The sequence below is a fragment of the Plectropomus leopardus genome, chromosome 15, assembly GCF_026936395.1.
Source record: "Plectropomus leopardus strain MGB_pleo_1.0 chromosome 15, ASM2693639v1, whole genome shotgun sequence".
NCBI lineage: Eukaryota > Metazoa > Chordata > Actinopteri > Perciformes > Serranidae > Plectropomus > Plectropomus leopardus.
The window spans coordinates 13,124,398-13,147,804 of NC_142190.1; the positions used below are offsets into that span (position 1 = coordinate 13,124,398).

The 23,407-nt window shown below is 39.9% G+C and overlaps 1 protein-coding gene across 1 annotated transcript in view; it reads left to right on the forward strand.

Annotated features, from left to right (window-relative positions):
- LOC121952312 (polypeptide N-acetylgalactosaminyltransferase 10-like) overlaps positions 1–17,997 on the forward strand; it is a 102,929-nt gene extending 84,932 nt beyond the window's left edge. Inside the window, exons 9-12 of the mRNA XM_042498896.2 lie at positions 3,763–3,984; positions 4,830–4,946; positions 12,148–12,297; positions 12,828–17,997. Coding sequence (XP_042354830.1) covers positions 3,763–3,984; positions 4,830–4,946; positions 12,148–12,297; positions 12,828–12,992 — 654 coding nt within the window. The 3' untranslated portion in view covers positions 12,993–17,997. The remainder of the gene's footprint in view (positions 1–3,762; positions 3,985–4,829; positions 4,947–12,147; positions 12,298–12,827) is intronic.
- The last annotated feature ends 5,410 nt before the right edge of the window (positions 17,998–23,407 follow it).

The following is a 23,407-nucleotide window of genomic DNA, read 5'->3' on the forward strand; positions in this document are numbered from 1 at the left end:
TCGAGCTGTTGTCAAGCATTGTCAAGCAGTGCACTAGAACCAATGAGAAGTAATTACAAAAATGGTTAATATTATTAGACAAGACAGACGCTGCTATTGAGGCTGTTATAAATCGACATGTCTTCTTCATATCGCTCAACATCGTGGTTTGTTTTACTTCATTCTTCTCAACTCTTAAAATCCTGGCAAAGCAGATATGTTGGTATGGCTATGCATCAATATGCAATTGAAATGATTATTGTCTCAGACCAATATGTTGGTCTATAGTGATTGGTGAGGGAAAATCAAATGTGTCTTTTCCATGGAAATTGGTTGGAGCGGACACAACGTCAGACTTAGAATGAAAACACATTGTAACAATTTGAAAGTTCTATCTGATAGATAGAAAAGTTCACAACTTTTCTTTATATTAAACATACTAAATGGACCATCATTTCAAATATTAACAACTGTGCTATCACGTCATGGTGCAGAACTCAAGAGCAAGTGTCTGTCCACAGACTATTGTTCTCCATGTTGTCCTCCATATTAATAGCAGCTAATAGCAGCATGGATTCACAATGGATTTGATGTAATAGATGTTGTCTGATCTGATTAGCTAAAATTACATTGTATCTGTTTTGTTTCGGTCCAGATTTTGTAAAATCAACTGGATACAATTAGACAATAATAGCCTTGAAGTCAAGTTTTGCTGGCCATTGTAGCATTGACCTGGGAAAAAGAGAAATTAGAAAGGACACTCTTCAAACTTTTTGGATGTTCTAAACTAGCTTTACTTGCTTGAGGTGATTATTAAACTTGTGTATTTCCTTTACTGTATGTTGTTTTAATATCGATACGCTCGATTTTGTCTGCATTTCTCATACATTTAATTGTTTATTTCACTTAAAGAGGACATTATTGGCACTCAATGATACCAAAACAGCACTAAAACAGGCAAGCGCCTTTGACAGGCGCAGATACTAGGAACAAAGGCCCTCCAGACACATTCACACACAAACTGACTCTGCTATTCCTCACCCACGATCAGAGGGAAGAGAGTAGAGGAGTTCCCCACCCACCCAAGTCCAGTCAACATAGAGGGAGATAGAATCACTGAACTCCACTTCACCTGGAGAGCCCAAGTATTGCTGCAGGCAATGAGCTGTGCTACAAGGAGTCTGTGTGAGAGTTTATGTGTGGCTGGAGGGTTTTTTCCTTTACATCGGTACCTCCAAAGGCCGGACAATGTGTAGTTATACTTTCCCGGGAGGCTTGCTGAACCTGTATGTTTATTCATTTCACCATCCATACCTTCAAGGCCACTTCCACCTGTATTCTCAGACATGTGTCCGTCCCTCAGAGGCTGACAGGCTTGGTGTTTTTTACTACTTCACACCTCAAAGGATTCAGATGGATGGATTCCCCATTGCTTGGGTGTAAATCTTTCATGTTTGCAATTGTCTGAGCATAAAGGGCCTGCTGAAGAAGGTGTCTGCCCTGGAGTCATTGTTGCTTATGGATTCAGTCTCCTACTGAGCTTGTTTTATTCCACTCAGATAATTTAATTCAGAAATAAGATGGTTTCATACTATTGAAGGAGTCAATGAACCACATATTTGCTGTTTTTTTTGTATATTAGGCCAAGTCTTTCACATACGAGTTTCTGTGGTAATTTTTAAACTGCTTTCTTTGTAGTCTAGTGAAAACAATTGGGAATATTAGAAAGGCAGTCATAAAAATACAGTTAAAGATGAAAGAAAAGCCCAAAAAAGTGCAGATGAGTCACAGAACCTTAAGCTACTTTTCACCTAAAAACAGCAAAAATGCAAACTCACAAAAATCAGCTCCCACGCCAGCAAACGTTTTGGGACAGCTGTGTTCTAAGACAAGTGCTTGTATAATGTATGTAGGCTGAACTAACAGGGAAATTATACAATATAAAGAAGGTTGGTTTTAGGATATTTCTGTCTGACATTGTTCTCATTGTGCCACCTATTTCTTAATGTCAAGTAATCTGTCTTTCACTCACGTTCTGTACAATTCACACAGTTCCTTGGCAAATTGTTTTTCTTGTCAAAGGCTCAACACCACATCTGCAGGTTGCTCAGTATTAAAATGGATTGAAATTAAGAGTCAATCTGCTTCAAATTTCTCACTTTATGCTCCAGGGTCCATGCTCCAGGATTTTTTTTTAATCGCTGTTACAGTAAAAACTGCTACAACATGAAAGTGCTTCTATCTAGAAGATCATTCTGTCAGGTAGGAAATATATATAAGAATGACCTAATACTTCTATAAATGTAGTTAAAAAAACAGTAGGTCATTCTGACAGCTATGGAATATGTACCAGAATGGCCTACTACCCCAATAAATGTATTTAGGTAGAAAATGTCATCAAAATGACCCACTAATTCTATAAATGTAGTTAAAAATAGAGTAGATAATTTTGTCAGATAAGAAATATCTATCAGAATGACCTACTCCCCCTATAAATGCATTTTAAGTATAGTAGCTCATTCTGTCACATAGGAAATGTCTTTAGAATGACCTAGTTAATCTATAAATGGAGTTAAAAGTATAGTAGATATTTCTCTTAGATGAGACAAATCTATTAGAATGACCTACTACCTTTATAAATGTAGTAAAAAGTAGAGTACTTATCAGAATGACCTACTCCCCCTATAAAGGCATATTGTGTATCTGCTTCCTCCAACACTGTATTGGAACTATATGATGCTTACGCGGAGAACAACACTGATTTTTTTCATGGCTGCACTACTACATCAAACACTTAAAATATTATACACATTTCCCAGTAGTGTAGGGAGACATACGCTGTTTGTGGAACTATTTTGGGAACTACCTGCATTTAATATAAAGCTCTATGAGGTTTGAACAGTGTTTTCCCATTTGTATAGATCAGGTTTCTTGGCTCTCAAGATCACCAATCCGGTCTTGCCATATTCATTCAGTTGAAAATCTAAAATATCAAGCTCAAAATAAGGCTAACGTCTTGGCCTACTCAGTGTTTCATGTCATGGTGTAAAAGGCTGCTTCTGTAATAATGAACATGTCAGAGAGAAAAGAAAAAGACAGAAACACTTTGTCTTTTTTGAAGCTCCCTGTAAGTTAGCACATAATTGAGTTCAGTGTTGTAACTGCTTTCATAACGGGAGACTAGTTTCCTCTATTTTTTTCATCTCTCACCTTCTGGGACATGATGACGGGTCCTTTAGGACGACTGGCCGCCTTTCTACTGAGCAGCTTTGATCATTTTGTCATGTCAGATGAATCAAAGGGATCACAGGATGTACAGAATATGTCTTAGTCTGTGTTTCAATGAAGACATGATGTCCAGAAACACAAAGATTAGCTAACAAGCCAGTTGACCTGAAGACTTTCAAGTCAGGGTGTATTTTACTGTCTGACATGGTGAAAAAGCAAAATCGTTTAGGATCAGCATTAAATTAAGTGTCGACCATCTATACTACAGAGCAGAAAATTGAGGTGAAACTTGGCTAAGTTTCTAGATCAACCCCAAGCAAAATTCCTGTCGAACCTCACTGCACCAGAATAAGCAAACGTAAATCCCTGCAGTCTCCTTTTGCTTTGTTTTTTTTTTCCTTTTTCTTAGCACTACACAACAATGCAAAGTCACAATAATATTATCACAATGGCTCTGATAATTGCACTCCTTAAAATTCAGCGTTGGTAGTTTTTAGTTTGTTTGTTTCATTAATGAAAACTAATTTTAACAGAACTGTTGGACTCTAATTTCAGAACCTGAAGCGTGTTGCAGAGGTGTGGATGGACGAGTATGCAGAGTACATCTACCAGCGTCGGCCTGAGTACCGCCACCTGTCAGCGGGGGACATGACGTTGCAGAAGGAGCTGAGGAACCGCCTCAACTGCATGAACTTTAAGTGGTTTATGAGCAAGGTGGCCTGGGATTTGCCAAAACACTACCCACCAGTGGAGCCTCCTGCTGCTGCATGGGGAGAGGTACAGACAGCTCTCTTACATGAAACACAAAAGATCTTATCATAACATCTTAATTACAGAATAATAAACCTTTGCCATGTGAATCGCAAAAACTCACCTGTATGTGCCAGTAAAGTTGAGAGAGTGTTTCTTGAGAGATATTGCATCTAAGGCTTCTCTCTCTGTCTCTCAACTTTCTTTGAAATGCATTTTCTCCTGAAATATGTTTTTATTTAAGTTTCAATCTTAAAAATAATTTCTCGTGTTGATAATGAGTTTGTGTGTTACATTAGTGTTTTATTCAGTGGCTTGTTATGACGCTCAGTTCGTGGTAATGGTATGCAGAATGAAAACGTTATTGAACCAATCGTTGACATTTGATTTCTGTTTTTTGTTTGTTTAATATCACTTCTGAAAAATATATTTTTATATTTCAATATAACCATAAGACCAGAAAATCAGGATCATTATAAACAGCTTTTTTTTTCTAAAATAACTCAAGAGGCTGTCAAGAAAAGTTTGGACAGTTGGCTCTAATAAACAAATCTGTCTGTCACATAGAATGCTGCCTGCAAATCTGGTCTGACTGCGCTCAGAGAGGAGAAAGCACATTCATTAAATGTGAATCAGAGATTAATTAGCATGTTATTGCCTCCTGAAATAAACTAAACTAAGCTTTTAATTCTAAAACTTGAATCTGCCTTCACAATTTTGTGCATAATGTCTTGTGTGATTATGGTTATTTCAAGTCACTGGAGTCCTTAAAATCCTTGCTGTATGAATGTCAATTTTGTCTGATGACTGACAGCTGAAAGTCCTATGTTTCCTTATTTATGACTTTGCTGTTATGCTTCTTTGTGTTGTAGATCCGCAACATGGGCAGCGGCATGTGTATGGAGAGTAAACACTTTGTATCGGGGAGTCCCATCCGACTGGAGAGCTGTGTAAAGGGTCGGGGTGAGGTGAGCTGGAGCCATGGACAGGTGAGCAGCAAACCAAAATCAATTTAAATCATTCGCCTTATCAGACTCTTTAGGCTTGACCTGATTGCTTTTGCAACAGAAGTTGAAAGATAATGATTTAGTACTTATGGAGTGAAACTGAAACAGAAGGGACAATTTGAAACATACTATGCACAAATTAAATTGAGGGACACTAAAGTTTTTTTGTTTGTTTGTTTTATTTTAATGCAGTATTAGTATTCTGCATTTGTACGTAGCTTATGTAGCACAAGACAAAATGTGACATGTTGAACTTTTTAAATATATATTTTTTTATTTAACTGTTAATTGATGGAGCATCGTGCTGCTTCCTGTGCTGGTGTTCTCTTGATCAACTGCATTTTGAATCAGGTCTAATTATTCCCACGTTTTGTTTTTTTTTTTGTTTGTTTTTTTTCTTTTCCAAATAGGGTTTGAGTATAATTGGGTCCCTTTAGAATTGTGTCTCTTTGTTTTGAAAATTAATGAATGCATGGCTGGTTTGGGTAGGTTTATTCATAGTTACCTGTAGGATAAGTTCTACTACCGGGTTGGGCCAGTGTGAAAATATTCAAACCGATTTGATATTAAGCTGAACGCCAGACTGGACTGTTATACAGAATTTTACTTGGTGTCCTACCTGACCCTGCAGCCTTTCCTGAATGGAACATAACAGCATCTAACACAACAGAAAACATATTTTACATTGTGATATTTACTATAAATCACATACAAAAGCAACAGCAAGTAGCCTAGCTTATCAGTGATGGCCATTTATTTCACATGAAACCTTCAACTCTCTGTCAATCTTCTTTCAGCCAGCTGCACTTTATTTAGGTTTTTATAGAGAAATATAATATATCATATAGATAATTCCTCATTTCAACATCATGAATCAGCTGTTCCTCATCCATTGTGGTGCTTTTAAAGCGAGTGTCAGATATAAATGGAAACATGCTGTCCAATGAAAGTTTGGAGCTCTGAATGGTCTAAGTTTTCTTTAAAGAGTAAATCTGCAATGTCACCTCTTGCCACCCCAAAAATCACATGAAATGTCAAGTAAACAAACACTTGTGCTGCTCTCCCACCTCCTGTCTCTACTAAAATGTGATGTTTCTCATGTTGCCACCACCGGCCTCAGCTCTGCAGTAAATTGCTCACAGCCTGTCAGACAGTAGTGGCTCCTTTAGTCCCTTAATAAACATAATATTATGTTAATGGTATTGTTATATTAGTTACTATTAATGCAATATGAGTTGGGTTTAGTGCTGGAATGCTGTCAGCATAGTTTTATAATGTAAGCTCCTTTTTTAAAGTGCCATAGATTGTCTCCTTAGTAATCGCATTTCTTCTGTTTAACTCACATTCATGTCAAATAATTTACACAGACACAAACAGCACAAACAGGTACTGCTTCATTATCTTTTTGCATTGTTTTAAAGGAGTCTGTTTGTTCTCACACGTCACACTGAGGATTTTTAAGGCGAGCTCATATCTTCATGAATTGAATGTCTCCTTTTGTTTCCACAGCTAAAACACTGCACCTCAGAGCTCTGACATTTTAATTGCTTTAATCTGAAGATGCATTGTAGTTTAATCTGTGTCATGGTTGCAATCTGTATTCAGCGCCAGCGAGAAATGGATTCACTGATCACAGGAGGCCCTCTGGCTGCTGTCCTTGTCAGGCCTTTTTGATTTTGTATCAGAGGAGTTAAGCAACTCATTTAGAAAGTCTTTGTGAGCTGGAGGGGCAATGACCACTTGGACATCCCTGAGTCTACAGATTAAGGTTTTAAAGAAGAAAAGAATCTTCTTATTTGAGGACTGTAATGAAAGTAATAGGATATAGGTCTTAGATGCAGAAACAGATTTAAAGACAGAAGGCATGTAATCAGAAATACTCGGCAACCTAGGTTCCATGAAAAAGCAACATTTTTTACTAGTTACTTTAAAGAGTGCATCCTGCTCTTTTTCTCGCATTTTTAGGGCCCGAACACCTAGCTGTGCGAGGACCCTCTTGGAATGCAAGGAATTATTATTATTTTTCTGCCAAATTAATCGCTAATTTTTGGAGATCTAAACATGCCCAATAACTCATGAAAGTTGATAACCTCATCCGCCTGGTGAAAATTTTCATATTTTGGCGGTTTCAGAAAAGGGTGTGCCAAAATTGCTCCACAGCGCCCCCTAACATGTAGCCCCAATACCCAGTTTCACGTACAATTACGAAATTCAGTACATTTATGTATCATGCCCAGACACACAAAAAAGCCTCTTTGACCCACCCCCCCAAACCCAACAGGAAATCGGCCATTTTTATACTTTTGCAAAGTCTTTCTACAGTATCAGTCCGATAGGCTTCAAATTTGGTGTGTCCAATCTTAACCCCTTGGCGATGAAAAGTTATTAAATGTTCGTGCAAAACTTTTACAGTTGTGAGTTTTCCATGAATGCCATTGCCATGGTAATGCTGTATTTGCAGCCAAACAGGAAATTGTTGTAGCTTCACTTTGCATCGACCAAATGACCCTAAATTTGGCAGATGTGATCAGAACATATCAACATGTCGATTAACTATGATACTCACTGTGCCACCCACTTGCAAACAGAAAATTATGGTAACTTTGGTGTACATTGTCCAATCTGCCTGAAACTACTAAGGTCCATAAAGGTCCCGACCTGAACAAATCTGTATGACAATAAGCACTAGTTGTAATAGTGCCACCTACTGGCAAAAGGAAGTAAGCCTTGTCAGAAAATAATATTTTAATTTACATTAAATTTTCATGGTTTGGTCTACAAACGATATACACCAAGACGACATGGAATTTATGTTTCCCTTCAGTGCAGTCTAGTGGCCACTGGAAGTACTACACCATGTGAAATACCTAACTCCAGGGTTCAAACTCTCGACATGCATTATCCAACTTTTACAGAAGTGACCACTTCAGCTGCAGTTCACCAGTACCTGGTGGGGGTGCAAGGGTCCTTTTCATTGCTGCTTGCAGCTTTAATTGAAGTTTGGAATTCATGACGTTGAGACTTTAATCCTTATCCACAGCAGGTGAATTTTAAAGTCCAAAGCAAAGAGCTAAATTCAAGGTGAAACACAGGTGAAGTGTCAGGTGCATTAGCTCGGTCTGTTAAAACACTTACTCATAAACCATGACATTGCAAGTTCAAGTTAAACAGAGCGCTGAAAACATTCAAAGTGTCAGGAGGTTTGGCTCAGTCGAATCAGGTGGTTAGTGTGCTTGAGGTTGCTGGTTCAAGTCATACACACAATTGCCTCCTTGTCTCCTGAATTTTCAGAAACTGAATACTGATTTTTCAAGTCTTGTTTTGCCAAGTCTTAATTGATTATTGCCCTGACTCATATTTTAGTTGATTTTTTGACGGATGTTACTGCCAACACTGAGCATGGGAACGTTGAAACCATACAAAATGTCATGAGGTTTAGCTCAGTGGGTAAATTAGTCTGTTAGTGTGCTTGAGGTTGCTGGTTCAAGTCTTTTCTGGGACAGGTGACATTTTGAATTTTATGGCACAGATAAAATTAAATAAAGACTGATATATCTGTCTCCTCTGCTGATATAAGTCATTGATGATGTACCTTTCAATGAACACTTTAAACAGTTAAAAAATACACATTTGTCTCCTTGTTGCCTGAATTTTCATAAACTGAATACAGAATTTTCCCTGCCAAGAACTTAGTTGATTATCAGCCTGACTCATATTTCAGTTGAGTTTTTGACAGACAATACTGCCAGTCCTAAGCTAAAGGGAACATCGAAACCATACAAAATGTCAGGAGGTTTAGCTCAGTGGCTAACACAGGCTGTTAGTGTGCCTGAGGTTGCTGGTTCAAGTCTTATCTGGGACAGGTGACTTGTGACTTTTATGGCACAAATAAAATAAAGACTGATGAATATGTCTGCTCTGCTGATATATGTCATTGATGACATACCATGCAACAAACAGTTGAAACAGTTAAAAAACACACAATTGTCTCCTTGTCTCCTGAATTTTTCATGAACTGAATACAGAATTTTCCCTGCCAAGAACTTAGTTGATTATCAGCCTGACTCATATTTCAGTCAAACTTGTCAGGAGGTTTAGCTCAGTGGGTAAATCAGGTGGTTAGCGTGCCTGAGGTTTCTGGTTCAAGTCTTATCTGGGACAGGTGAATTTTTAAGACTGAGCTAAACCCAAATCAACCATAAAGATAAAGAGAACATTGAATACATGAATTTGGGCTGGGAGACAGGAAGGACAGTCAAGAGACAGGAAGTTGGGGGAAAGACAAGACGTTAGGTTAACAGACAGGAAAGTCAGTCAAGTTACATGCAGTTGGGTTGTGAGACAGGAAGTTGAGGTGAGAAACAGGAAGTTGGGCTGAGAGACAGAAAGGTTAGTCAAGTTATAACAAGTTAACTTGAGAGACAGGAAGTTGAGTTTAGAGACAGGAAGTTGAGTGAAGGTAAATGATGTAGGTAAAGGATGAAAGTATAACAGGTGATAATAGGAATAAGAAAGGGTCAGAAAGTAGAAAGTAAAGGACTGGAATAGGAAAGTCAGGGAAGTGGCAGAGTAGTAAGGTAGGAAAGTTAGGAACATAGCACGACGCAGCCTAGCATGAGTCTGGAAAGATGACAGAAATGGTTGATACATCCCTTAGATCTTGAACGACAGGGAGCAGTCCTGAAAGAGGAAGTCCTGTATGTCATCGATGATGTACCATGCAACAAACACTTAAAACCAGTTAAAAAACACACGAGTGTCTCTTTGTCTCCTGAATTTTCATATACTAAAGTTTCCCTGCCAAGAACTTAGTTGATTATCGGCCTTAATCATATATCAGTCATGTTTTTAACAGATATCACTGCTGATACTGTATTTTGCGTTTCAACATCATATGAGAATTATATCAGCAGAGCAGACCGATATTTTATTTTATTTATGCCATAAAATATCATCTAGCTGTAGATTTATACAGTTTAGACACTGATTGTGATGTTGCAGAGCAAATTAAAGCATGTAAAGTTAAGTGATATATTGTTTTGGTCGATGAATCAGGTGAAGTTGTCCTGAAGCAGGTAAAACCAGTATTGGCAGATGCGTCTGTCGAAATCAAGGAATATTGGCCTGACTCATATATCAGTCGCGTTTTCAACTATTTTCAACAGACTTCACTGATGATACTGAATTTTGCATTTCAACACCATTTGACCCTTATATTAGCAGAGCAGACAGATATAATAGCCAATATTTTTTTATTGATGGCATAAAATATAATTTGGCTGTAGATCGATACAGTTTAAACATGGGTTGTAATATTGCAGAACAAATTAAGGCACATAAAGTTGAGTGATATTTGGTCTTGCTGATGAATCAGGTGAAGTGGTCCCAAAACAGGTAAAACCAGTATCAGCAGATGCGTCTGTCAAAATCAAGGAATGTTGGCCTGACTCATATATCAGTCAACTTTTTGACAGACATCACTGCCAATACTGAACTCTAATTTTCACCACCATATGACACTTATACCAGCAGAGCAGACAGATATATCAGCCAGTACAGGTTGGTAAGATTCGATCTCACGACCTTCGGGTAATGAAGCAAGCGCCTTAACTCTCAGAGCTAATTCTCCTGGCACTTCAACTGTTTTTGAAGTTTCCTTTGGCTCTGTACTGAGGACATTAGCATTCAAAATACACATGTCAAGTAAGATTTGATCTTACAACCTTCAGGTCATGAAGCAAGCGCCTTAACTCTCAGAGCTAATCCTCCTGGTACTTCTTTTCCTGTTTTCAAAGTTTTCTTTGACTCTGTACTGAGGACATTAGCATTCAAAATACAGGTATCAAGTAAGATTCAATCCCACGCCCTCTGAGTCACGAAGCAAGCGCCTTAACCCTCAGCGCCAATCCAGACCAATAATCTACTGAGTTTGTGGCTGTGAAAATTTAGTATCGGTAGAGACTTCTGTCAAAAAGCATGACCGATATTTGGGTTAGGCTAATATAACACTCATATAACCTGTATGTCAGCAGAGCGGACATATATATCAGCTGGTACAGATTGGTAAGATTCAATCTCACAACCTTCTGGTCATGAAGCAAGCATCTTAACTCTCAGAGCTAATTCTCCTGGCACTTGAAGTATTTTCAAAGTTTCCTTTGGTTCTGTACTGAGGACATTTGTATTCAAAATACACGTGTCAAGTAAGATTCAATCTCACGACCTCCGAATCACAAAGCAAGCGCCTTAGCCCTCAGCACCAATCCAGGCCTATGATCTGCAGAGTTCTTGGCAGGAAACATTCAATATAGGCAGAGACGTCTGTCAAAAAGCACAACTGATATTTGGGTCAGGACAATGAATGAGCCTCTATTTTTCTTGGAACAGATAAATCAGTATCAGTAGTGATGTTTGGATTTTTTTCTGTTGACGTTTCTTGCTTCTTATTGACAGAGTTATATATACATATATATTAAGATGATTTTTTTATGACATCATTTACTGAATTTCCCTGCGAAGAACTTAGTCAATTATCAGCCTGACTCACATATCAGTTGAGTTTTCGACCGACACTGAATTTTCCGTTTCAACACCACATGACCCTTATATCAGCAGAGCGGACAGATATATCAGCTGTTCAACTGTTTTCAAAGTTTCCTTTGGTCTGTGCAAAACGTTTACGGTTTTCCCGTGGCCCAGCATACAATTTTGATGTCTCACCATCAAACAGGAAATTATTGTAACTTTGGTGTTCATTGTCCGATCTGCCTGGAAATTCATAGGTTTGATAAGGGTCCCACCCTGAACACATCTCTATGACAATATTCACTAGTCATAATAGCACCACCTACTGTCAACAGGAAGTAAGCCTTGAGGGACAATTATCATTGGATTTACATGGCATTTACATGGTTTGGTTTACTAATGATGTACACCAAGATGATATGGAATTCATGTCCCCTCCACTGCTACGTTGTGGCCGCTAGAAGTACTACACCATTTGAAATAGCTCACGCCAGGGTCGAACCTCTTTTTTATTTATTTCTGCCTCATCTATTGGTCTCTGTTGGTGAAACTTGGAAAGGTTGATGCTATTGCACCTTGCGTTAGAATTAGAATTTTTTTTTTTTTTACATGAAATTGGACAGAATGTGACCTAACAACTAAGATTTATTTCCTGTAGGTGTTCACATTTGGCTGGAGAGAGGACATCCGAGTGGGCGACCCCATGCACACTAAAAAAGTCTGTTTCGACGCCGTGTCCCACAACAGCCCTGTCACCCTGTACGACTGTCATGGCATGAAGGGCAACCAGCTGTGGCGTTACAGAAAGGTAAGACAGAGGAAAGTGTACAACAGTGTCAAGGCCCAAACTGTCAACTCGTTATGTCTTTATGTCAGTCTTTCTTTTCTGAAAAGTTTGTTCTCGCCCTCCCTTTCTTTTTCTGTACAAAACAACAAGGCTAAAAATAAAACTGCTTCAAAATAAATGACTTAAAGGCATCTTAATCATTTCATTAAGTTTTGCACATTTAAACAGAATCTAGCCTGAAGCTGATGGATATTTAAAGGACCTCATTATTCTGTTGTTATGCATTTAAGCTCAGTTAATACAAAAAGAGGCCATATAGGACTTTGTATTTTTAAACCTTATTAAAGTTACAACTCCAGTTATTGTATGATTTGGAGAATTGACAAGCTAAGCTAAACTACTAAATAAAGCTAAATGAATAAAAAATTAAAACTTCCAGTAATGTAATATTAAGCTTGAATGGGAATTTTAAAAAGAAAAGAAAAAAAAGGATGGAATACCTAACCAAGTAGTCATGCTGTCTTATTCCTTTTTCTCTCCCTCCTATCCAGGATAAAAGTCTGTATCACTCTGTCAGTAACAGCTGTATTGACTGCAACGCGAACGAGCGGCGTATCTTCATGAACACGTGTGACCCATCCTCCCCGAGCCAGCAGTGGCTGTTTGAGAGAACCAACGCCACTGTACTAGAACAGTTTAACCGGGGCGCCCACTGAGGCCCTGCGGCATCCGCAAAAAAAAGACTCCTGACGCATGCAGACATGGATCTGCCTTTGCTGCTGCTGTGAAATGGGGTTTTGCATTTACTCTGGTTCCCCATTTACCTGACACTGATGTGACAGCTGTTTCTCTTTAAGGTGCTCAGACAGAGGCAGGACGGAATACCGAGGGGGAAGTTGGTTAAACACATCAGTGAGAGAGAAGACAGAGTTGAGCTGTGACTGATGGGTTTGTGTTTCAAAGTGATTTTGTGTGTGAGATGTATTTGTTTAGTCATGGCGTCGCTGTGGCGGTGGATGTGTCTCACTTTCTGGTTTTGCTGTTGATTGGTTATTCGACATTCCAGTCCTCTTTTCTCACTTCTTTTGCCAATTTTTTTTTCTGCCTTTATCTTTTGCCTTTCTTTCCCTCCACTGCTACCTCACAGTTTTTTTCTCTACTCCCTCTCTCTATCTACCTTTATCCTCTGTCTCCATTTCTTTCCCTCTTCCGTCTCTCCTGATCCACCTCTGCTTGCACGTCCATCTCTATCTGCCTGCATGACTGCACCTTTGCCCACCTTCTCCATTCTCCCTCTCAAATCCCCTTATGTCTCTCCAGCTCTGACAAGCTCCCTGGAGGGGGGTGCTCCTGCTGAGCCAAAGTCATCCTGACACCTGGGTGAAGCCAGGCAGAACCACTCTGAAAATCACCTGGTGAATTGATTCTCCTTTACAACCCTCATCCACCCTCTGTTCCCTCCCTCATTCTTCCCTGGTGTCTCCTGCCCCCCTCGGCTTGTATTTTCTCCTGGTCTGCTCTCCTTCTCTCTGTGGCCAATGTGGGCAGAGCTGCTTTGAAGTTAGCAAGTGGAAGCTGACAAAGAAAGTGTAAGGGGGAGAGTGGGTCACCTCTCTAATGCCTTTCGCTCTTTTTTCGTCTTTTCTGTACTTTCTTCGCTGTATTTATCAATGAGTTGTCCGCGGGTTTGTCACTGTGCCACATTCTTCTTTTATTCCTCAGAGGCGAGCACTATCCAAAGCCAGGGTTTGTGAGGGCCAGCTCTTGCTGGCTAAGGGCTTGTTTGTTGTTTACGGTGGTGATAGTGGGGCGGGGGCGGCTGTCACACCTCTTAGACCCCCCTCCCTCTTTTTTTTCTGTTCTGTGCACCCTCTGCTGCTCCCCACCCGACTCTGGTGATAAGTCGCCGTAACGACCCTGTCACAGACTACCGAGTGCTGGGTCACGACGCAGCAGGCAGGACTGCAAACGGACGCCTGCCTGGCCGGGTGACTAGCTATGTGACTGGCAGGCCAGCTGATTCACAGCAGGGCCGCCTGATTGGCCGGCTGCCGAGCTGACACATCACTTTAGTGTACAGTGTGAGCAGGAGAGACGAATGGGAGAATTACTGTGGATAGGCTCGCTGAGGTAGCTCTGGGATTGAGATGAATGTGGGTTTAAAATGCATAAAGCACTTGTGTAATGATAAACTTGAATGAAATCTTTGTGCCTTGTTGGAAGAGGACTAGAAGTAGGTGTGTGTATTTTCAGTGTGTGTGTGTGTGTGTGTGTGTGTGTGTGTGTGTGTGTGTGTGTGTGTGTGTGTGTGTGTGTCTGTCTGTCTGTGGTCCAAAATGTCTACATCAGCATAGGGGACAATTCATCTTTTCATCAAAAAAGAATGTCATTTGAAATTGAAGATGAATTGACCTTGACTGGTGCAGGACATTGAAGGCACCACTGGCTTTGTGACTCCTATGGCTTTTAAAACACACATATAATTGCTGGCTGTGAATAGAGCTAAAGAGATTTTTTTTTTTTTTGTCACCATATTTTCCTCCTGCCTTGAAAACTTAACTATAGCCCTAAGAGGACCTCTGTTCTATTTTAACGACATGATGCTGTGTTGTTTTTCCCTCCTGTTCAATCCAAAGTACTTTTTAGGAAAGGGAAATGTTGTTTGCCACATTTTTGATTCCTGTTTGAATTTATTTCTGTTTGTAACAAAATATTCTTTTATCGTTTGTTTTGATCCTGTGGTTGAAATGACGGTAATTTAGTTTCCTGCTCAACGTGATGTTATGGTCTGTCGCCTGCACCCATTCTCTAATCCAATTTTGTGAAGCAGAACAATGTACAGTACAGTGTGTGCCATTTTAATCATAACTTCCAGATAGTCGTGAATCTACACAGAGTTTAATGCATCTGGCCCCAGAAGTTTTATTTGAAAGCCACAATGTGAATAGAAAGGCAGTTAACAGTATACGTTTAACTTCAAATGTTTTAAAGACTAATTCTAAATTTGCATCATGCATGTCTTTAATCTTTGTTTTGGCCAAACAAATCTCTCAATGACCAATTTATTCAGTGTAAGATTAATATAGTTTTAGAATAATTTAATGTACCTGTCTTACTCTGTGAAAAAAATCCTGACTTTGCATTTCTGATAGAATAACAGAGTTTTAAATTTAGTTCATGATTTCTGTGTCCTTTCTTCCTCTGACCTTCTAGCTACACGCCTGGGTAACTTGTACATTGTCAGATTGTTAAGAGGTGAGTGTGAATTTCCGCTTCAGACCACTGAGACACTGCTGTAGCCAAGTTTCCACTACAGGACCAAACTGAACACCCATATGACCTTTTTACACCCTGATTCTTCCTACACTTCTTTTCTTTGTCCTTTTTAAAACACTGTTATCTGGGTGATGTGTCAAAGTCCTGTTCGGATCAGTAGTGCAATCTGAGCTATTCAATCACATGACTTTATTGTGAAGGACTGTTATGGCTGTTTAATGCGAGCACTGTATTTGTAGACAAAATTGTGTCAAAGGTGAAATACGCAAGGCAACATTTTGGGCTGAAATGAGACACCTGGTGAAAGGTTCTTTTTGTTTAAGTGTAGGACCTCTTGAGAGATGAAGACATCTTTGAAGTCTTTCCTTTTTTTCCCCCCAAATCTACCCTGCAGAGCAGTTTGCTTATATCTGTTTTTTCTCGAGCTACCTTAGCCCATCGCACAGTGTAGCCAGTGTTTTAGAAAATAACTTAACAGAAACTCGATTTCTTTGAGCTAAAGCTTCAATAAAACGGATTGTGGATTCTTAACATTGTGACCGTCACTGCCCACATACTTCCATGTATCCTTTCTGTTGGCATAGATACATCATATAGAGGGCACTAGATGATCAAGTCTTTAACAAACAAACATGGCGATGGTGGAAGAGGTCGTAATAATGTTCCTTTTAACACTGGCAGCATTGTAGACATGGTGGACTGTGAGGCCATCAAATACATCAAGACATGCGGATGGACAATCACTTTTCTACCAATTTGTCCCATTTTGCAAATCTTAAAACATCTTTATTAAGTCATACACGCTTGAACTAGGCGACACTGCGATTGTACTGCTCCATTTTATCCATGTCTGAAAGCTGTCAGAAGGTGTGAACAAATGCGGATAAAATGAATGTACAGTGCAGACAGAAAGCTCCGTCCACATAAGTATTTAACCCTGAGCATTAAATGGGCCATTACACACACCATAGTGAGCAGCCAAAAAACAGTAACAATGACAATTTAGGTAAAATATTTCTGATTTTAAACCTCTGCCAACATGCTTTCTTGTCAAGTACTTTTTTTCTGAAACAGGATGCTTTTGCAGTTGTATTGGAAGCAGCTCAACTGAGCATTTTAGCCCCCTTTACCTCAGTTATGGCACATTTACTGATAAATTCAGTCTCACCTCCAGCAGCAACAGGCGACTGTTTTCCCTTGATATGATCTGATAAACCCACTGTATACAACCAACGTAGTGCCAAAGAGCAGACAGTCAAATCAGTGACTAGCTAGTGAAAACAGAGGTAAATTAGCAGCCAAAAACATTTCTTTTTCTGTTTTTTGACACAGAGTGGCCCACAGATATCAATGCAACTTCTATTAATGTAGCTTTAAGCAGAGGCTCTATAAGTTTTTATTTGTTTATTTTTTTTTTTTTTACAACACAACACAACCTCTAGTTTAAAACCAACACTCCCGGCTTTTTGACAATACCGCTACTTTGGTAGTTATGTAGTTACACAGTCCTCCGCGTCTCTGGTTGGTGTAAAGTAAGTGTAGCTCTCCTTCTTCTAGTCTTATCAAGAAACAACAATGCCCTTCTGTTTGAATTAACAAAAGCCAATGATGATGATCATGAACTGCTCTGTGGGTCAGATCAAGGGGATTTCAAGCAAATGAGATTATGTCTTTATTAAAATCTGTAACAGTACCATTTTATACACAAAGTCCCTCCCGAAAGCAATTATTTACAGGACCATTGAACTTTCAATCAATTTTCAGTGCAAAACTACAGCTTAAAGGATCTAAGAAAATTAGTTGTAAGTATTGCCCAAGATGTTGCTAACTGTACCCCTTAAACTAAAGATTGTTAATTGTGAGAAGCTGTGTTTTTTGTTTTTTTTTGCTTATCACAATGCATCATACCTTTCCATTGCACATGGTGGTGTTAACATAGACTTTATTCCATAACATGTCCACTGTGGTAAAGCATTGAAATCTCTTGTAGCTGTGTATCAACTACATGAAAGTCTCTTTGAAAACCATTCAAAAGCGAAAAGTATAGGTTGAGTATTGCATTTACAATACTTTCCCACAGATTATGGAGTAAGGCCATGGTAAACATGCTGCCATTTTTTGTTGTGATATCAAAATACTTTTTATTTAAGTGGTGTATTTCCAGAGTAAAATTTGGTAAGCAGTGTAAAGAAATATTATTTTATAATAGCAAAGGTTTTTAATGTCAGCGGCCACCATTGGCCAGTCACACCATGTTGTCTACATGTATATGAATAATGGTGTGTAGGGAAGTGTACATTTTGTATCTCATAAAGAATATCCGATATTTTTTTCTACTGACATTGCAACTGTAAAAGTGTATTTAGATATTTAACAAACTGTACAATTAAACTGGAATTGTATGATATTTTTGCTGAGATTGTAAAATAAAAAAAGCTTTCTATATTTGGATGAAAAAGTGTGGTGATGGATACAACATTGATGAATCAGAGAGTACATGGGGGTGTTAAAAGTTTAGAAAGTTGTAAAATCCATTAAGCCATACTTTAATCCCTTAAACATGTTTAAATGTTTAAAACACAATATTTTTGGATGACAAAAAGTACTATGACGTTTTCCTTGCAGTTTTGGATGACTTGTTATCCTATGATATTTTTTTGTGTGCTATTTTGAAAGACATAGAATACTATGACAATTTTATGACACATTGGACGCATACTATCCTATGATGTTTTTATACCATGTTGGACAATATACTATCCTATGATGTTTTTATGCTACGTTGGACAACATACTATAATATGACATTTCTTGTGCCATTTTTAATGACATACATACATTTTGTGCCATTTTTGACGATATACTATAACATGACGTTTTGGGCTCTTTTTTTGACGACATACTATACTATTAATTTTTTTTCTGATATTTTGTGTCATTTGGATAGCATACTACACTGATGTTTTGGTGTCATTTTTGACAACATATTATACTATGTTGTTTTTGTGATTTTTTTCATTTTTGACAGCAGTATACTATGAAGTTGTGGGGTCATTTTTTACAAAATACTATACGATGACATTTTGGGGCCATTTTGGCTAATTTTTTATGACATACTATGCTATGACCTTTTGGGGTAAGTTTTGACGACATACTATACTATGACGGTTTTTGACGATTTTGGATCATTTTTTAACACATACTTTACTATGACATGTTTGGGACATTTTTGGCGACTTACCATACCATGACGTGGCATTTTTGGGCCATTTTGGAACACTTTTTAACAACATACTATTACTACTTGGCATCAGGACACCTTAAGCTGCAGTTTGATGATTGACTTTGAAGTCGTGGCTCTGATGGTGGGGGCGGACACCGGTCAGACCTGGCAGGCCCAAATGCATTTTGAGGGTCTGCTGGGAACATCTGGCAGAGTCTCCCATCTTCAACTCCCAACTCCGGGAGAGCTTCGACCATGTCCAGGGGAGGCGGGGGACATTGAGTCCGAGTGGGCCATGTTCCAAGCCTACGTTGTTGAGGCGGCTGATCGATGCTGTGGCCGTAAGGTGGTTGATGCCTATCGTGGTGGCAACACCCGAACCCATTGGTGGAACCAGTGATGAGGGATGCTGTCAAGCTGAAGAAGGAGTTCCATTGAGCCTTCTTGGCCTGTGGGACTCCCAAAGGGAGCAGACGGGTACCGGCAGGCCAAGCAGTGCAGCTACGGCGGTCGCCGAGGCAAAAACCCGGGCATGGGAGGAGAACGGTGAGGCCATGGAGAACGACTTCCGGATGGCTTTGAAGAGGTTCTGGACCACCATCTGGCATCTCAGGAGGGGGAAGCAGTGCGCTGACGGTGCGCTGCTGACCTTGACTTGGGACGTTGGAAGGAATTGGTGGAAGGAATACTTCGGGGACCTCCTCAATCCCACCAACATGCCTTCCGGTGAGGAAGCAGGGCCTGGGGACTCAGGGGTGGGCTCTCCCATCTCTGGGGCTGAGGTTGCTAAAGTGGTCAAAAAGCTCCTCGGTAGCAGGGCCCCAGGGGTGGATGAGATCCGCCCAGTGTTCCTTAAGGCCCTGGATTTTGTGGGGCTGTCATGATTGACACGACTCTGCAGCATTGCGTGGACATCGGGAGCAGTGCCTCTGGCCTGGCAGACCAGGGTGGTGGTGCCTCTTTTTATAAAGGGGGACCGGAGGGTGTGTTCCAACTATAGGAGGATCACACTCATCAGCCTCTGTGGTAAGGTCTATTCAGGAGTACTGGAGAGGAGGGTCCACCGGATAGTCGAACCTCGGATCCAGGAGGAGCAATGCAGTTTTCATCCTGGTCGTGGAACTGTGGACTGGTTCTGGACCCTTGGAAGGATCCTTGAGGATGCATGGGAGTTTGCCTAACCAGACCACATGTGCTTTGTGGACCTGGAGAAGGCATTTGACCGTGTCCCTCGGGGAGTCTATGGGGGGTTCTCTGGGAGTATCGGGTATCGGACCCCCTGGTGAGGGCCGTCCGTTCCCTGTACAACCGGGAAACTTGGTCCGCATTGGCGGCAGTAAGTTGCACTCGTTTCCAGTGAGGGTTGGACTCCGCCAGGGCTGCCCTTTGTCACCGATTCTGTTCATAACTTTTATGAACAGAATTTCTTGGCGCAGCCAGGGTGTTGAGGGGCCCGGTTTGGTGACCTCAGGATTGGGTTGCTGCTTTTTGCAGATGATGTGGTCCTGTTGGCTTCATCAGGCCATGACCTCCAGCTCTCACTGGATCAATTCGCAGCTGAGTGTGAAGTGGCTGGGATGAGAATCAGCACCTCCAAATCCGAGGCCATGATTTTCAGCCGGAAAAGGGGAGAGTGCCCTCTCCAGATTGGGGAAGACATCCTGCCCCAAGTGGAGGAGTTTAAGTACCTCGGGGTCTTGCTCACAAATGAGGGAAGGATGGAGTGGGAGATTGACAGGCGGATCGGTGTGGTGTCTGCAGTAATGCATACTCTGCACCAATTTGTTGTGGTGAAGAGGGAGCTGAGCCGAAAGGCAAAGCTCTCGATTTACCGGTCAATCTTCATTCCTACCCTTACCAATGGTTACGAGCTTTGTAGTGACCGAAAGAACAAGATCACGGGTACAAGTGGCCGAAACAAGCTTCCTCCATAGGGTGGCTGGGCTCTCCCTTAGAGATAGGGTAAGAAGCTGAGTCATCCGGGAGGAGCTCGGAGTAGAGCCGCTGCTCCTCCGCGTTGAGAAGAGCCAGATGAGGTGGCCCGGGCATCTAATTAGGATGCCTCTTGGACGCCTCCCTTGTGAGGTGTTCAGGGCATGTCCCACCTGTAGGAGATCCCGGGGAAGATCCAGGACACGCTGGAGAGAGTATGTCTCTCAGCCAGCCTGGAAACGCCTCAGGATCCCCCAGGAAGAGCTGGACGAAGTGGCTGGGGAGAGGGAAGTCTGGGTTTCTCTGCTTAGGCTGCTGACCTGCAACATTCTACGCTATGGTGTGTCTTGGTATGCTATTTTCTTGGTATGCTAGTTTAGTTTATTGGATGTATTTTGTGATGGTGTTTTGGACAGTTTTTGCAACACTCTACACTTTGGCATGTCTCAGTATGCGATATCATGCTGTTTTTAGGTGTTTTCAGCTATTTTGAGGACATGTCAAATTTTGCCATTTTTTACCAAACTATAGTTTTGCGTTTTTTCTCATTTTTCATCATACCATATAATACTGTTTTGGGTTGTTTTTTCAAAACAAAACAAAAAAAAAAAAAAAAGCAAACAAAAAAAAAGCTGAAAACACCTCAAAATAGCATTAAATATTGTGCCCTACTATATTAGGGCTAAAATGGCAAAATATGACATGCCCCCAAAACAGCTGAAAACACATCAAAACAGCATAAAATATTGTGCCAAGACAAGCCATAGTATAGAGTGTTACAAAAATACCCCAAAACACCATAATTATGCATGTTAAAAAAACTACCCAAAAGGCAAAAAAGTCAAAGTATGGAATGTCCCAAAAACCACTAAAAACACTTCAAAACAAGATAAACTAGCATGCCAAAATACGCAATAGCATGGAATGTTGCAAAAATGGCCAAAAACACCATAATGATGCATGTTGAAAAAATGACCAAAAAGGCAAGGCTATAGTATGGCAAAAATGTCAAAATATGACATGTCCCAAAAAGCCCTGAAAACGCCTCAAAATAGCCTAAAATACAGTTCTAAGACACGCCATATCGAAGAATCTTGAAAAAATTGCCAAAAACACCATAAAATTGCATGTTGAAAAAATTACGCAAAAGCCAAGGCTACAGTATGGAGAAAATGTCAAAATATGACATGTTCCCAAAACTGCTGAAAATACGTCAAAACAGCCTAAAATAGCATGCGTAGAAAAGCCCTAGCATTTTTTTTTTTTTAAACCGGCCAAAAACATCATAAAAATGCATGTTGAAAAAATTACTGAAGAAGCAAGGCTATAGTATGGCAAAAATTTCAAAATATGACATGTCCCACAAAATGCTGAAAATACATCAAAACAGCCTAAAATAGCATGCGTAGAAACGCCATAGCAAAGTTTGTTGCAAAAATGGCCAAAAACATTATAAAAATGCATGTTGAAAAAATTACTGAAGAAGCAAGGCTATAGTATGGAAAAAATGTCAAAATATGACATGTCCCAATAACTGCTTAAAACACCTCAAAACAACCTAAAATAGCTTGCTGAAACACGCCATAGTGAAGAATCTTGCAAAAACGGCCAAAAACACCATAAAATTGCATGTCGAAAAAATAACGCAAAAGGCAAGGCTATAGTATGGCAAAAATGTCAAAATATGACATGTCCCAAAAACCGCTGAAAACACCTCAAAACAGCCTAAAATAGCTTGCTGAAACACGCCATGGCATAGAATTTGTGCAAAAACAGCCAAAAACACCATAATAATGCATGTTGAAAAAATGACGCAAAAGACAAGTCTATAGTATGGCAAAAATGTCAAAATATGACATGTCCCAAAAAGCGCTGAAAACATGTCAAAACAGCCTAAAATAGCATTGTAAGACACGCCATAGCGAAGAATCTTGAGAACAACGGCCAAAAACACCAAAAAATTGCATGTCGAAAAAATGACTGAAAAGGCAAGGCTATAGTATGGCAAAAATGTCAAAATATGACATGTCCCAAAAAGCACTGAAAACACCTCAAAACAGCCTAAAATAGCTTGCTGAAACACGCCATGGCATAGAATTTTTGGAAAAACGGCCAAAAACACCATAATAATGCATGTTGAAAAAATGACCAAAAAGTCAAGGCTATAGTATGGCAAAAATGTCAAAATATGACATGTCCCAAAAAGCACTGAAAACATGTCAAAAATACCTATAATAGCATGCTAAGACACGCCATGGCATAGAATTTGTGCAAAAACAGCCAAAAACACCATAATAATGCATGTTGAAAAAATGACCAAAAAGGCAAGGCTATAGTATGGCAAAAATGTCAAAATATGACATGTCCCAAAAAGCCCTGAAAACGCCTCAAAATAGCCTAAAATACAGTTCTAAGACACGCCATATCGAAGAATCTTGAAAAAATGGCCAAAAACACCATAAAATTGCAGGTCGAAAAAATGACGCAAAAGACAAGGCTATAGTATGGCAAAAATGTCAAAATATGACATGTCCCAAAAAGCACTGAAAACATGTCAAAACAGCCTAAAATAGCATTGTAAGACACGCCATAGCGAAGAATCTTGAGAACAACGGCCAAAAACACCATAAAATTGCATGTCGAAAAAATGACTGAAAAGGCAAGGCTATAGTATGGCAAAAATGTCAAAATATGACATGT